The following is a 16484-nucleotide window of genomic DNA, read 5'->3' as shown; positions in this document are numbered from 1 at the left end:
CTCCCACGAAATTGAACATTTCCCAAATTATATTTGCATATTATCTGAACTCCAAAACACGCGGCTTTTTTTTTTTTTTTTTTTACGAGTTGAAAATAACCAGACTTTCCAATTTGATAAAAGTCCCATTATAGCATTTATTATGGGGTGGAGCTGGAACGGTCAAGCATTCTGGCATGAGGTCTGCAAGCCGTGTGTAGTTCTTAAAATTCGACTCGAAAAATTGAAAGCTTAGGCAAGAGAGAATTCTTAACCTAACAGAAGTGAGGATTTATTTTATTTTTTTTTTTTACTGTAGAAGACAGAAGAACTTTATTAAGTAATATACTTAATATCTGCAATTACCATATGCTTGCTTGTATTAAAAAAGTGGCCTCCATGATATGCATACCAAACCACTGAACATAGCTTATAATTTAACTTTCACTATATCTGTAACTGAAATATACAGTATCTTAGCTGTGATACTAGGGCTATTTTTCTGAGTAGATGCAATGCTCTGTGCCTGACCTTAATGTCTGCCTATAAATACAGAATACGAATTCCGAATCACCATGAACTAGTTGTTCTTATAACTGAAAAAAAAGAACACCTAATGGCTAGCTATGAAATCCCAATATACCCCTTACCTTCAAAACGACTACCTCTGTCTAACCTGCATGCCAAAAAAAAAAATGTTTTTTTTTCTTCAAACTAAACCTTACCTGAAACTCCAATCCTAATGGAGATCTACTGTTATTTGTAAGTAAATAACCCCTGTCTCTTGAACACTAACAATCTACTCCTTCCCACCAAGCCGCCACTTAACTCCTATATTGCACAGCATTTGTAGTGGAATCTTTAATTTCCAGCCCCTAACCCTCACATGCTAACTGCTTAGTCATCACTAAACATCTATACATTTCTACCTCTTAGACATGCATTAGAATTTAACAGCCAAAATATGTACTCTGAAGCAAAGTGATCTGCATTACATAACTGTCTCTTCCATAGATAGTTTTGCAACGATTAATACGAAACTGAACCAATGCTCCTTGTTATGCTAAATGTCCATGACTCTTACTTGAAAGCTAAAATTATCTTCCCTCAATAATAGAAACACACTTTGTACCTACAACTTTAACTTCATTCGCATCTACTGAAAACTTGCCCATCTATCTATTTACCTAATTATACATGACTCAAAACTTACTGTTTTATCCGTACTGTATTGCACTCACATTTCAACCCTCCTGTCATCTAAAATATAGTTTGGGCACAACTCGTAGTTCCATTCTTAATACCTACTCATACTGTAACGTTATCCTAGACCTAAGCTAACATAAATAAAATAAAAAAAATATAAAGGGAAAGCCTCAAACCACATTATCTCTTTTCTTACAATCTTAGTTGCTTACACTGCATGAGCTCTACTCACCCCCTTTATCCAGTAACAATGAAATAGCAATGTCCCTAAATCACTTTGAGGAGTGTAACTATTCAGCAGATATATAACCTCTACAAACTAACCCAGTAACATTAACTAACCATGCAGGGTTGCAGAAATACCTGGATTAGAACCTAGGCACGAAGCAAACCCTCTCAGTGCTGACGGACCCAGTAGATCTTCCCAGATCATCCGTCTAGGAGAAGGAAAACTCGGAAACTAAACCAAAGGGGAGGGAGGCCTCTTCAGTCTTGGATGACAACCTTCCTAGAGCTGGTGACTGAAACAAATTACCGGTTTGCAAACCTAAACTGCTTAAGGAGTAGATAGGCTCTATCTATCGCCTGGCTTCCATACTCCTTCTTTGCCTATTAGTCAGGCGCAGAGATGCTATCACAGTGATTCGACAGAAACACTCAGTGGTAGTTCTTGTTTCTTGTCTTGGGCAACGAACGCGATTTTCCCCACTCCCAACACACCCCACCCCTAAAACTGGCCACTTGAGAGTGCTTGAGTACCATATATGTCTGAGCAATTAGATTGGGTTGACCGTCCTCTGATGGGTTGAGGGTACCAGATTGACAGTTCCTGGCTGCTGTTTCCGACTTAGTACAGGAGCCCTAACTCTTTGGTAGCACTTAGAACGGTTGCTCCATCAACAGTTGTAAAATATTGGGATATTTGTAGTGCCATGTTGCGCATAGAAAGGGACCCTGCACTCATCCCCAGTGGACTTTCCTGAGGCCACAATCCTAATTGAAGAAAGGTCAGCTGATGGTCTACTTGTGATGCATGTCTTATGCTCTGCATAACCTCTTGTTCAGCTCCCCCTTACCTAAACTGAAACTCTTTAAAAAATGTGATGAAATATCCATGGGCTTAGAACTAATTTAGTTGATGTTGAAGCATTTCTCCTAACAAATACCCTGGATATCTTAGCACTAAGTGAGACTAACCTACACTCCTCAATCCCCTCTAACTACTTTAACAAGCCTGGATATCTCCCATTTTGCCGTAAGGACTCTGACAGACACATGGATGGACTTGGAGTTTATATTCGTAATACCCTTCCTTGACTTTGAGAAACAAATCTAGAATCGGATGATCAAGCCTTTATGTGCTTTAGACTAAACTTGCAACACAACATTAGCTACTTTTACTTTCTCTACCGCTCTCCCTCGACCCAGGACTGCACCATAATAAACAAAGTCTCTGACAGCATAGATACAGCACTCTCTCTCAACACTAGCGCACAAGTACATGTATTTGGTGACTTTAATGTCCACCACAAAATCTGGCTTGGATTCTCTACTTACACAGATGCAGCGGGTAACACAACTCATAGCTTCTCTATATCTCACTCCCTATCACAAATTGTTACGTTTCCAACCCGTTTCCTTGACCAGGAAGAACAACATGCATCACTTCTAGATCTGTTTTTGACCACAGTTCCGGATGATTGTATAACGAATGCCGACAGCCCACTCGGGAACACTGATCATGCAGTGATAATGGTTGAAATCGCCCTAAACTCTAGAGCCCAAACTGAAGACCCAGTGCTCAAAACAACGAGATATTATAAAAAGGCTGACTGGGAAGCCATCAGAGATGCTCCATGGCGAAATATTTTTTCTCTTCCTGCTGAACAGTGTGCAAACAAGACCACTGAATGGTTCAAAACTGCAATCGAAGCGCGTGTTCCCATGTGGAAATTTTATAGCAAGCCCCACTCTCCCCAATGGTTTACGTCGACTTGCTCAACTGCCATTGCTCAAAGGTAGCATACATACTGCAGATTTAACTGACATAAGTCCAGTTCAAACAAACAGAAGTACATAGAAGCTAGAAGTAACGTTAAGAAAGAAATACCGACAGTTAAGAGAGAATTTACAGAAACCACTAAAGATTGCATCGAAGCACAAAAACTAGGAACTCGTGACTTCTGGAAAATCTACAACAGTGTAGTAAATAATGGGCAATCAACAATTCCCCCACTAACCAAAAATCACGAGGTTGCTTGCTCAGCGTAGTCAGAGAAAGCAGCTTCCAGTTGAACTTTATTTCCACTGGTGTTGATTTTGCACCTAACACAATCTTAAGATATCTTAGTTCAAGTTTATCAAAAACACCTGATAAGACATATAGGTCTCGGGTGTACTTCTACAGTTTATCGCCGAAAATACAGGCGCCATTTTTTTTTGCACACCTGTCATTAAAATGCGAGGGAAAAATCAGTATTTTAAACTATGACTGAAGCATGAAATAAATAACAAAAAAATTAAACTGGATATTGATTTTTCGGTTTCATTTAAATTAATTTTTTGTTAACCCTTTAAAGTTGCTTTAATTAAAAAAAAAAGGTTCAATAAAATTATTTATTTGTTCGGAAAAAAAAAAATTATTTTATAAAAATCTAATGTTGCTTTCATTATAAAATTGTTTTATTAAAATTATATTTTCTTACACAAACTTTTCAATAAATGTTTTTACAATTATATTTTGATAAATTTTTATACAGTAAATGTTTTGGTTTTCAAATAGCACTCGCGGCTCGCCCAGTTTAGACAATTATAAATATGTCATTTTCATTTTCTGTTTTTAATAATAAAAATATATATACGTTTTATGAAAAACATTCCCATTTTAATTAATTAAAGCGAAACATTTCCAATTAAACAATTACGGATATATGTTCTCTTTCACTTTCTTTATTTACTTTTTTCATAGTTCCTTCTGGAAGTAATTGATATATAATATATTATATATATATAATTTTTTTTTTTTATTTATTTCTTACTTCGGTCATAGTTTAAGATACTGATTTCTCCCTCGGATTTTAATCACGTGTGCAAAAAATAATGGCGTCTCCATTTTCGGCGATAAACTGTAGAAGTACCATCTCGGGAATTATTAAATAAACAAACAAAAAAAAGATTTTTACAGTGAAATTAATTTTTTCATTTACGCACCTCGCACCACGTGCACATTACTTAAAAAATAAGGACTGAAAAAATTAAGTTATGTACAAAGTAATCAAAAAATAATTTAACAAAATCTTCAAATTTATCAAAAACACCCGATAGAACATAAACAAAAAAAATGCACATTTTTACGTGAAATTAATTTTTTTATTTACACATGACTTGTTGCACGTAACTTAAACTTAGCTATATTTTATTTATTTTTTTTTAAAGTAATGTAAATGTATAGTTTTATAATAAAAAATTTGTTAATTTTTTTTTAAAGTAATGTAAATGTATAGTTTAATAAAAAAAAATTTGTTAATTTTTTTTTATTAAACTATACATTTAAAAAAATTTAAAAATATGTTAGATATATCAAAAATTTGTTAATTTTTTTTAAAGTAATGTAAATGTATAGTTTAATAATCAAAAATTTGTTAATTTTTTTTAAAAGTAATGTAAATGTATAGTTTAATAAAAAAAATTTTTTAAAATGTTAGATATATCAAAAATTTGTTAATTTTTTTTTAAAGTAATGTAAATGTATAGTTTAATAATAAAAAAAAATTTAAAAAATGTTAGATATATCAAAAATTTGTTCATTTTTTTTTTTAAAGTAATGTAAATGTATAGTTTAATAATAAAAAAAAATTTAAAAATATGTTAGATATATCAAAAATTTGTTATTTTTTTTTAAAGTAATGTAAATGTATAGTTTAATAATAAAAAAAAAATTTTTTTAAATGTTAGATATATCAAAAATTTGTTAATTTTTTTTTAAAGTAATGTAAATGTATAGTTTAATAATAAAAAAAAATTTTTTTTAAATGTTAGATATATCAAAAATTTGTTAATTTTTTTTTTAAAGTAATGTAAATGTATAGTTTAATAATAAAAGAATTTTTTTTTTAAATGTTAGATATATCAAAAATTTGTTAATTTTTTTTTAAAGTAATGTAAATGTATAGTTTAATAATAAAAAAAATTTTTTTAAATGTTAGATATATCAAAAATTTGTTAATTTTTTTTTTAAAGTAATGTAAATGTATAGTTTAATAATAAAAAAAAATTTTTTTTAAATGTTAGATATATCAAAAATTTGTTAATTTTTTTTTAAAGTAATGTAAATGTATAGTTTAATAATAAAAAAAAATTTTTTTAAATGTTAGATATATCAAAAATTTGTTAATTTTTTTTTTAAAGTAATGTAAATGTATAGTTTAATAATATAAAAATAATTTAAAAAAATGTTAGATATATCAAAAATTTGTTAATTTTTTTAAAAGTAATGTAAATGTATAGTTTAATAAAAAAAATTTAAAAAAATGTTAGATATATCAAAAATTTGTTAATTTTTTTAAAAATAATGTAAATGTATAGTTTAATAAAAAAAATTAAAAAAAATGTTAGATATATCAAAAATTTGTTAATTTTTTTTAAAGTAATGTAAATGTATAGTTTAATAATATAAAAAAATTTAAAAAAATGTTAGATATATCAAAAATTTGTTAATTTTTTTTAAAGTAATGTAAATGTATAGTTTAATAATATAAAAAAAATAAAAAAAATGTTAGATATATCAAAAATTTGTTAATTTTTTTTTTAAAGTAATGTAAATGTATAGTTTTAATAATAAAAAAATTTTTTTTAAATGTTAGATATATCAAACATTTGTTAATTTTTTTTTTAAAGTAATGTAAATGTATAGTTAAAAAAAAATAATTAAAAAAAATGTTAGATATATCAAAAATTTGTTAATTTTTTTTTTAAAGTAATGTAAATGTATAGTTTAATAATAAAAAAAAAATTTTTTTTAAAATGTTAGATATATCAAAAATTTGTTAATTTTTTTTTTAAAGTAATGTAAATGTATAGTTAAAAAAAAATAATTAAAAAAAATGTTAGATGTATCAAAAATTTGTTAATTTTTTTTTAAAGTAATGTAAATGTATAGTTTAATAAAAAAAATTTAAAAAAATGTTAGATATATCAAAAATTTGTTAATTTTTTTTAAAGTAATGTAAATGTATAGTTTAATAATAAAAAAATAATTTAAAAAAATGTTAGATATATCAAAAATTTGTTAATTTTTTTTTTTAAAGTAATGTAAATGTATAGTTTAATAAAAAAATTTTTTTTAAATGTTAGATATATCAAAAACGCCCAACAGAATATAAGAGAATTAAATAAGTAAACAAAAAAAGTGAGGCACATTTTTTAAAATATGCAACTAAAAATGGTTTTTGGTTTAAAATGTACCCAGTTTAATTTTTAAAAGATAATTTAACAATGCTGAAGTTTATCCAACCGAAAGAAGATAAAGCAAAGAACATATGAAAGTTTGAAAGAAGATATAGAAAATAAACAAAATTTTTAAATTGTAAATTTTCATTTCTTTTATTGATGCACTAAAATATTATTTTAAACAATAACTTTCTATAACTTTTAAATAAACAAAAACAAACTCATCTAAGAATTTTGATATATCCATAGTGAAACAAGTTGTTTGTTTACGTTTTCGCTCGGTCTTGCAGTTTGTTCCTGATTTTTAAAAAATATATTTACAAAACTTTTAAAGATTTAAAAGAAAAAATATATATTTACAAAACATTTTCTTTAATATTAAATATTTACAAAACTTTTAAGGATTAAAAAAAAAAGACTTTTTTCTATTTACGCAAAACTTTTTAATGTAAGTAATAAAACAAACATATTTAAACAAAATATATTTAAATAAATGGGTGTCTTTCTCAGTGCATCCTTTTTATATATTTACAGAATTTTTTAATAAAACTAATAATAATAATAATATAAATAAATAAATGGTAAATTTTTATGATGTGCCCCAGCATATTATAAACACTCCAACCTCCCTATGTTAAGAACAGCTTTTTGGAATAAACACCCCCAACTTCAAAAGCCGTTCTTAATGTGGGGAGGTTGGGAGATGTTTATTCTGAAAGCCGTTCTTAACATGAGGTGGTTGGGGGTGTTTATACTACGCCGGGGCAGGTCGTAAAATAATACCAAATAAGTAAATAAACCAACGTTATAACTGAGAATTTCGGATGATATCAATTAAAAAATACATAATGTAAAAACAATTTAAATAAAACTATTATAACCAAACTTTTTAATGGCAGAAACAAATATAAAATAACTGACTTGTTCGGATTTTTGCGACCAAGATTAATTTTTATGTACAATGTGTTTTTTTGTTTGTTGTTTTTTTTAATCTTTCTTTGTGCGTTTTTAATACAATGCAATATTTATTTTAAGTGTGATGTATGTAGGTGGTCAGTGAAGGAGAAATCCTTCTAGACCGAGGCAGTTTTTATGCATAATAAAATCACAAGTATAAGCAAAACAATCAACATTTTTATAAAGATGAAGTGTAGTATTACAAGATACAAATCTTTTTATAATTTTCATTTTTATTTTAAAAAAAGCAAAAAAAACTTGCTATTTGTTTCCTTCTCCATAAAGACAAATTCAGTACAAGTAAGTTTAGAGTTCGAAAATTTCAGTTTCTAATGTTTTGTAATTAATATAGTTCATTCTTTTTATTTTTTTTTAAATTTTTATTATAATTATTATTATTATTAGTTTTATTAAAGTTCTGTAAATATATTTAAAAAAACACACTCAGAAAGACACCCATTTATTTAAATATATTTTGTTAAATTTACGTTCGTTTCGTTACTTACACTAAAAAGTTGTTTTGTGTAAATAGAAAAAAGTTGTTTTTTTAATCCTTAAAAGTTTTGTAAATATTTAATATTAAAGAAAATGTTTTGTAAATATATATTTTTTCTTTTAAATCTTTAAAAGTTTTGTAAATATATTTTTTAAAAAATCTTGCTTGCGAACATTCGACCATGTCTGCTATTTGACGTGTTTACAAACAACCGCTGGCAATGTCAAGGTCGAACAACCGGTGTCACTTGAAATGTTCACCAATCTTTGTCTTCTGCTACGGGGTATCTAACCTTTACTTGATCCCAATATTCATACTTGCTCTGAACAAATCATAACACTATACATATAAACGCAGGTGCCTGTGTGTGTGAGTGTGTTTATAAACAAGAAACTCCAGTTCTTTCCAAACTCTACAACAAATGCCTTAATGAATCATACTTTCCGGGCTGTTGGAAAACTGCTTCTGTGATACCAATATGCAAGAATTCTGGCGAAAGAACTGACCCATAAAATTATCGCCTCATTAGCCTCCTCCCACTTTTCGCTAAAATATTTGAGACCATAATTAACCATGCTCTAGTCCGGCACCTTACAGATGCTAAACTTCTGACTGACAAACAATATGGATTTAGACAAGCCCGTTCCACAGCAGACATCCTCACTGTAATCTCTGAATGTATATACCATTCACTGGACAAAGCGGGGGGAGGGCAGAGTGGTAGCTCTAGATATATCTAAGGCTTTTGACAGGGTATGGCACAAGGGTCTCCTCAGGAACATTAAATCATACGGTATCACTGGTAGAATACTTAACATAATTAAACCCTTAGATAAGAGAAAATCCAGGTTGTCCTCGATGGTCGTACATTTAAACAGTGTGATATAAATGCGGGAGTGCCTCAGGGGTCTATTCTTGGACCTCTATTGTTCCTAATATTTATTAATGACCTCCCCGACTGCCTCTGAGATGGGTATATATGCTGATGACACTACATTCTATAACAGGCATGACAGGAAAACAAATGAACACATATCTAAAGAAATGGCAAAAACACTAGAGGATGACCTCCAATCTGTAGTGCAATGGGGACATAAATGGATGGTCACATTCAATGCCACCAAGACTAAACTGGTTTCCTTCAATAACTACAAGAAACCTTCTCTGCCACCAATAGCAATGGCCAGTGACTCCCTGTCTGAGAGTACATCTTTCAAACTGCTTGGCGTAACGTTCACAGGAAACATGAGTTGGAACAATTATATTGAAAACATTGCCAGGGCCGCTGCGAAAAAGGTAGGCTCTCTCTCTACAGTGCTAGAAAACTACTGACACCTGAAAGTATAAGGCCACCATTCGCCCATGTATGGAGTATTGTTGTCATATTTGGGCTGGTGCATCTGCTACTAGTCTCTCACTCCTTGACAAGGTTCAAAAAACAGTCGCCAATCTGATAGGCCCTGAACTGGCATCTAAGCTTCAGTCTCTGTCCCATCAATGAAACGTTGCATCCCTCTGCCTGTTCTACAAGTAGTTCAATTGTGAATGCTCTGACGAACTGCAGACACTTGTGCCCCCACGACGTAGACACCCTTGACAAACCCGACAGGCAGCTAAATCCCACCCCCACACAGTAGAGATCCCTAGATGTAAAAGATCTTTCTACTCCAGTAGTTTCTTCCCCAGAACCGCTAGACTTTGAAATTCCATTCCAGGTCCCTGCTTCCCCAACTGTACTGACATGCAGAAGTTCAAGTGTAACATGAACCGACATCTTGCTGCCCAAATCCCAACATAGTGCCCCAGTAGTTGCTGCCCCTGATAGTAGCCCCCTACACCAAAGTGGCAATGTGCCTTGTTTGGGGTGAAAATGTAATAAAAAAAATTAAAAAAAAAACTTTATGAAATTTTCCTATACAAAAGAAGCTTTAAAAAATGTATTTTTTATTGGTTAACATGTGGAGGCCAACTTGTATTGATTATCAGAATCCGAAAACAATGTCCGTTTAGATAAGATTTACAAACATTGTGTGAACCTTGGCCTTCTATTTAATCCATTAGCATTCATTTCAAAACATATACATTTCTTTATCTCCCATTCTGTATTTAAAAGAAAAAACTGAATATTTAAGTTAAGGGTGTAAAACTAGTAGAGCTACCCAGCATCGTCCAAGGTTCTAATTTTCGTAAATATACATTGATTACAGAAAAAAGTAAAACCAAACAATCTGATTACTTGATTGTAATTTGAAATGTCTAAGTTTATTTTGAACAAAGAGTAAAAATATGTTTTTGGTGATTCGCAGACTCTATCACTATAAACAACTGAGTAAAAGATACACATTTATAAAGTTCATTCTTCACTTAATAATATTTCGTTCTTCACTTAATAATATTTCATTCTTCACTTAATAATATTTCATTCTTCACTTAATAATATTTCATTCTTCACTTAATAATATTTCATTCTTCACTTAATAATATTTCATTCTTCACTTAATAATATTTCATTCTTCACTTAATAATATTTTGTTCTTCACTTAATAATAATTCGTTCTTCACTTAATAATATTTCGTTCTTCACTTAATAATAATTCATATTGATTGGATAATTATTTGATTTTTGGTAGATTTTTAAATAGAAACTCTGTCAAAAAATGTTTACTCCCTCCTTTCGTTTTGGCCATGTCTATATAAAAAAGAGCTAATTTCTGAGAAATTGTTCGAGCCCTACCTTCTTAAAATAAAATACACATCAAGTGCGCTTAAAAGACAAACCACATATTAGGAAAATCAACAAATATTGTTTGAAATTTATAACATGAATATATTTTGGAGCTATACTCATCCTCAGTTGTTTTAGTCTTTTCTTCTTCCTGTTGTAATGTTGGAATGTTGGAATGTTGTAATGTTGGAATGTTGGAATGTTGGAATGTTGTAATGTTGGAATGTTGTAATGTTGTAATGTTGTAATGTTGGAGAAAGAAAGACAAAATACAACCGCTGAGATACAAAACGCATGGATCTTTACAAACGTTTTTCTTTCTCCAACTTTAAACATGGCAAGGAAGAAGAAAAAAGAAAGAAAGAAAACAACATACTGAGGATGGAATATAATTCCGAAATATATTTATGTTATAAATTTCAAACAAGTAAAATATTTGTTTATTTTCTTTATATTGTGATTTGGTTTTTAAGCATATTTGATGCATATTTTATTTTATTCAAATTATGGAACTCGCACCCTTGACCTTACCTTCTTCTCTTTTTTTTGTGATATTTGGCGGTATTTTATTTCTCTTTTTCCTTTTTTCTCCTCTTAATTTATATTTCTTTTCTTGTATTTTTCTTCTCTTTTTAATTGAACATTGCCTTCTTTTTATCCCCAGGAAAATTCTGAATTATTAATTTTGTTCTGACGACTTCGAACAATTCATGATGGAGTTAGGAAAAGTGGATGACTTTTTTTTAATCAAATAATGACTTCCTGTCTCTTTCCCCCTTTCATGTGAACTTTATGGTTTTTCTTAATTTTGTCTTCCTTAGTTGAAATGTATTGGAGTTATTTAGAAAAAGGGTTGCTTTGTACTTCTCAATCTGTCTAAACACACACAGACATACACAAAGGGACCATGTCTTCCTTCTATCAAGTTGGGAAGTTTATCAAGTTGCTATAAGACTTTTTGCTGTTCACTACTCACATCTCCGTGATATGAAAAAAACAAAAAAAACATTCATATATTTCAATAGATGTATTTCAATAATCTTATAATCCTTAATTTTTTCCTGTTTTCTTTCAGCTTGCGGCAATCCTTAGAAAACGTGGTAAAAAGTATTATTTGAAGAAATTAATTCCTGAAATCATTCAATCAACAATCTTTCTCACAACCAATGCCTTTTCTTTTGTGGCTTTTTTCTGTTTCTGGCGGTAAGTACCTGTGTTTTATAGTCATGTATATAAATAAGATCTATTTAACGAATGTATATATGTCTATGAATCTATTTACTGCGTTAAACGTGTTGTATGCTGGCTATATATATATAGTGAGTGTATATATATTAGTGTATTTGTGATCGTCTAGTGATGTGCGTTGTGTTTATCTACCGTTCGTTTTGGACGTATATAAGTGTTCATGTATGCGAGAGTCTTTAGTATTTGTATATATGTCTATAAGTCTATTTACTGTGTTAACGTGTTGTATGCTGGCTATATATATAGTGAGTATATATATAGTCATGTGTTTGTGATCATCTAGTGTGTTTATCTAACAGTTTTGGACGTATATAAGTGTTCATGTATGCAAGAGTCTTTAGTATTTGTGATTGTCTAATTAATACATGTATAACACGTGTTAAACAAGACGTCTAACAAACACAAACAATACAAAAGAACCGAACACAGTAATAAGGGAAACATACCTTGTCCATCTTTGAGTCTTGTTTGATAGATCTGCAAAAAGTGCAATAAAGATTGATCCCAAAGAAACAACGAGAAGTCTTGTTTTTCTTTTTTTCAAGCAACTTATTCTCATAATGTTTCCCTCTTTGGAAAATTGCATGCTGTTCTAAGTTCTACATTCTATCGACATTGCCCCGACAGCTTTCTCAACATTGTCTATGTTCATCTAGCGATGTTTGTTGCATTTATCTACTATTTGTTATGGTTGTATATAAGTGTTCTTGTATGCAAGAGTCTTTAGTGTTTGTGACTGTCTAGTTAAAGCATGTATAACATGTGTTTAACAGGACCTATAACAAACATGGACAATACATTATTATTCTTGGTATTCATAAATGACTTCCCTGATAAAATTATGTCAGAACAGATTGTGTTTTACATCTGGCCAATAGAGAAACATACCTTGTCCATCTTTAGGTCTTGTTTGATAGATCCACAAAAGCTACAATGAAGATTCATCCCAAAGAAACTTTTATTCCCAGAATGTTTGGAAATTTGCACGTATGTTCTGAGTTCTACATTCTATCAATATTGCCCCGACAGCTTTCTCAGTGCTCAGAGCCATTACGACCGGTTGCTCACTTATTCGCTTGATTGTTTATCTAAAACTCTCTACTAACTGACTAAACTCTATGTGTATAAAAAAACTATTTTCCTTTCCAAATTACGTCATCAATACATTTATCACTACATGACCATGATGTCTGTCACATATTTTATTATTTATCAACTAAAATTCCTAATCTGTTCGCTTTATGTTATCAGGTTGACAAGAAAGTTTTTGCGGTTTTTAACTTTTAAATTCAGACGAACAAAAATTTATTGATCAAAATAAGCACCATCAGAATAAACACACTTTTGCCAACGCAAAAAACAAGCGCATTTATGCCAGTAACGTAAAAATCTTGGGAAGCCATCAGAGATCATAACATGATTCGTCCATCACAAGTAATTAAATGTAATGTGAATAGACATCTTGCTGCTCAACTCCATACAGTCTCCTGTTGGACTTGATTCCAAATAGTATCCACTTACGTTCAAGTGGCAATATGCCCTGTTTGGTAGTGAAAAAGAATTTAAAAATTTTTAATTTTTTCTTTAATTGAATTTTTTTTTTTTACTTTTATTGTTAGCTCCCTTTTGCAGGCAATTATGTTGAACTTTGTATAAGGTAACACCCCCTCTCCAAAAATTCCACCCATGGAATCATTAATAAATTCATAATACTTTATGCAATCCAATTATCTTTGGTACAAATAAACTTCACTCTATGCTTGACTTGTCCACCAAGTTCCATTCATGAATATCCAACAGTCTTTGTTTTATTGTCATTCAATAATAAGCACACCTGGATAAAATGTGCAAAATTATCAATAACTCTGATGCAAATTTCTCTTGATTCCCTCTTCAGTTCTGGAATAATCTGGCAATTGTTTCGATAGACATTATCTTGGAGATAACCACACAGATAAAATAAAAAACCGGAGCTCCTGTTAGTATGGAACTCATTTAGGATTACACCTACTGATGAGATGATCATCAAACTGTCCCTGAATATGATTAAACAGCAATAAAACAGATAAAAAAAGGCTGTTGGGAATTAATAATTGAAACTTGGTGAACAAGTCATACATCAAGTGAAATTTATCTGTACCAAATTTGGATGAATTGCAGAAAAAAGATTGCTAGTTTTTATTAATGATTCCATTCTATTTGAATTAATTAGAAAAGAAAAAATATGGCCGCCATTGCATGAAACGTTTTACTGTTGTCCATTGAGTCTAATAAAAAATTGTAAAAAAATAATAAAAATCAAGCGTTTTATTTAAGTTTTTGTGTCTAATAATGTGTTTTATATAAAAACTAAAAAAAAAAAAAGAAAAGGTTTTTATGCACCCAAGGTTCATATTTACCCCATATTTGGTTTAATTGCAAAAAAAGATTGCGATTTTTTGTTAATGACTTCATTTGAAAAAGTTTGCTTTTCTTTTTAGGTATGTGTGCCGAAAGTTTTACTTACTTAGCACCGCTTATCTGCCTGCCGCATCAGCCGCCTTCGTAAGCATTAATCTTGAGAGAAAATCAAGGTATCTTTTCCCCTTTTCCTTTCAAATTTGGTCAAAATTTTGTCTGCAATATAATATCTACAGGATGGTGTGTAATATATTTGAAGACAGATTTTAAAAATATAAGTTTTAGAAACATATAATGTCTTTTAGCTAAGATGTAGTAGTATCTCTTAGTAGAAGAAGTATCTTATAGTAGAAGAAGTGTAGTATCTCTTCCGATACTGCACTTCATTATTTTGATCCTCAATTAGTCAGTCCTTCTAGACTAAAGAAATTTTAATTTTTGTCCTAATTCATAGTGTTTCTTTTAAGGAACCGGAGTTTCTCCACATGAAGAACTAACTAGGAGTTTACATTTGAATTCTTCTGATTATTGTTTGCATCTATATTGTTCACAATGTTTCGCCTGATGTAAGCTTTATGTGTAATTTGTTAAACTTAGGAATTTTTGTGGTGAAATTAGAAATCTCTATAGAATGTCAATTTGAATCCTTTTATTTGATCCATGGAGTTGGATTTATTGGCAGATTTATTATTTTTAAATCATTTATTATTTTTAAATCATTTATTATTTTTTAATCATTTATTATTTTTATTCATTTATTATTTTTATTCATTTATTATTTTTATTCATTTATTATTTTTATTCATTTATTATTTTTATTCATTTATTATTTTTATTCATTTATTATTTTTTTATCATTTATTATTTTTTATTCATTTATTATTTTTTAATCATTTATTATTTTAAATCATTTATTATTTTTTAATCATTTATTATTTTTTAATCATTTATTATTTTTTAATCATTTATTATTTTTTAATCATTTATTATTTTTTAATCATTTATTATTTTTAATCATTTATTATTTTTTAATCATTTATTATTTTTTAATCATTTATTATTTTTTATTCATTTATTATTTTTTAATCATTTATTATTTTTAATCATTTATTATTTTTTAATCATTTATTATTTTTTAATCATTTATTATTTTTTAATCATTTATTATTTTTTAATCATTTATTATTTTTTATACATTTATTATTTTTGTTCATTTATTATTTTTATTCGTTTATTATTTTTTTATCATTTATTATTTTTTATTCATTTATTATGTTTTTATTCATTTATTATGTTTTATTCATTTATTATGTTTTTACCATTTATTATTTTTTATATTCATTTAATAATTTTTATTCATTTATTATTTTTATTCATTTATTATTTTTTATTCATTTATTATTTTTTATTCATTTATTATGTTTTTACCATTTATTATTTTTTTTATTCATTTAATAATTTTTATTCATTTATTATTTTTATTCATTTATTATTTTTTAATCATTTATTATTTTTTAATCATTTATTATTTTTTATTCATTTATTATTTTTATTCATTTATTATTTTTTAATCATTTATTATTTTTTAATCATTTATTATTTTTTAATCATTTATTATTTTTTAATCATTTATTATTTTTTATTCATTTATTATGTTTTTACCATTTATTATTTTTTTTATTCATTTAATAATTTTTATTCATTTATTATTTTTATTCATTTATTATTTTTTAATCATTTATTATTTTTATTCATTTATTATTTTTTAATCATTTATTATTTTTTAATCATTTATTATTTTTTTAATCATTTATTATTTTTATTCATTTATTATTTTTTAATCATTTATTATTTTTTTTAATCATTTATTATTTTTTATTCATTTATTATTTTTTAATCATTTATTATTTTTTAATCATTTATTATTTTTATTCATTTATTATTTTTTAATCATTTATTATTTTTTAATAATTTATTATTTTTTTAATCATTTATTATTTTTTATTCATTTATTATTTTTTAATC

The 16484-nt window shown here is 28.2% G+C and overlaps 1 protein-coding gene across 1 annotated transcript in view; it reads left to right on the top strand.

Annotated features, from left to right (window-relative positions):
* Nucleotides 1-16484, top strand: part of LOC145291529 (transmembrane protein 135-like) — an 87266-nt gene that overhangs the window by 24084 nt on the left and 46698 nt on the right. Inside the window, exons 2-3 of the mRNA XM_080137519.1 lie at nt 11887-12014; nt 14540-14632. Coding sequence (XP_079993645.1) covers nt 11887-12014; nt 14540-14632 — 221 coding nt within the window. The remainder of the gene's footprint in view (nt 1-11886; nt 12015-14539; nt 14633-16484) is intronic.

Source organism: Euprymna scolopes, chromosome 12 (assembly GCF_053919585.1).
Source record: "Euprymna scolopes isolate OS-2025 chromosome 12, ASM5391958v1, whole genome shotgun sequence".
In the NCBI taxonomy this organism is placed as follows: Eukaryota; Metazoa; Mollusca; class Cephalopoda; order Sepiida; family Sepiolidae; genus Euprymna; species Euprymna scolopes.
This window is presented reverse-complemented; position numbering and strand designations above follow the sequence as displayed.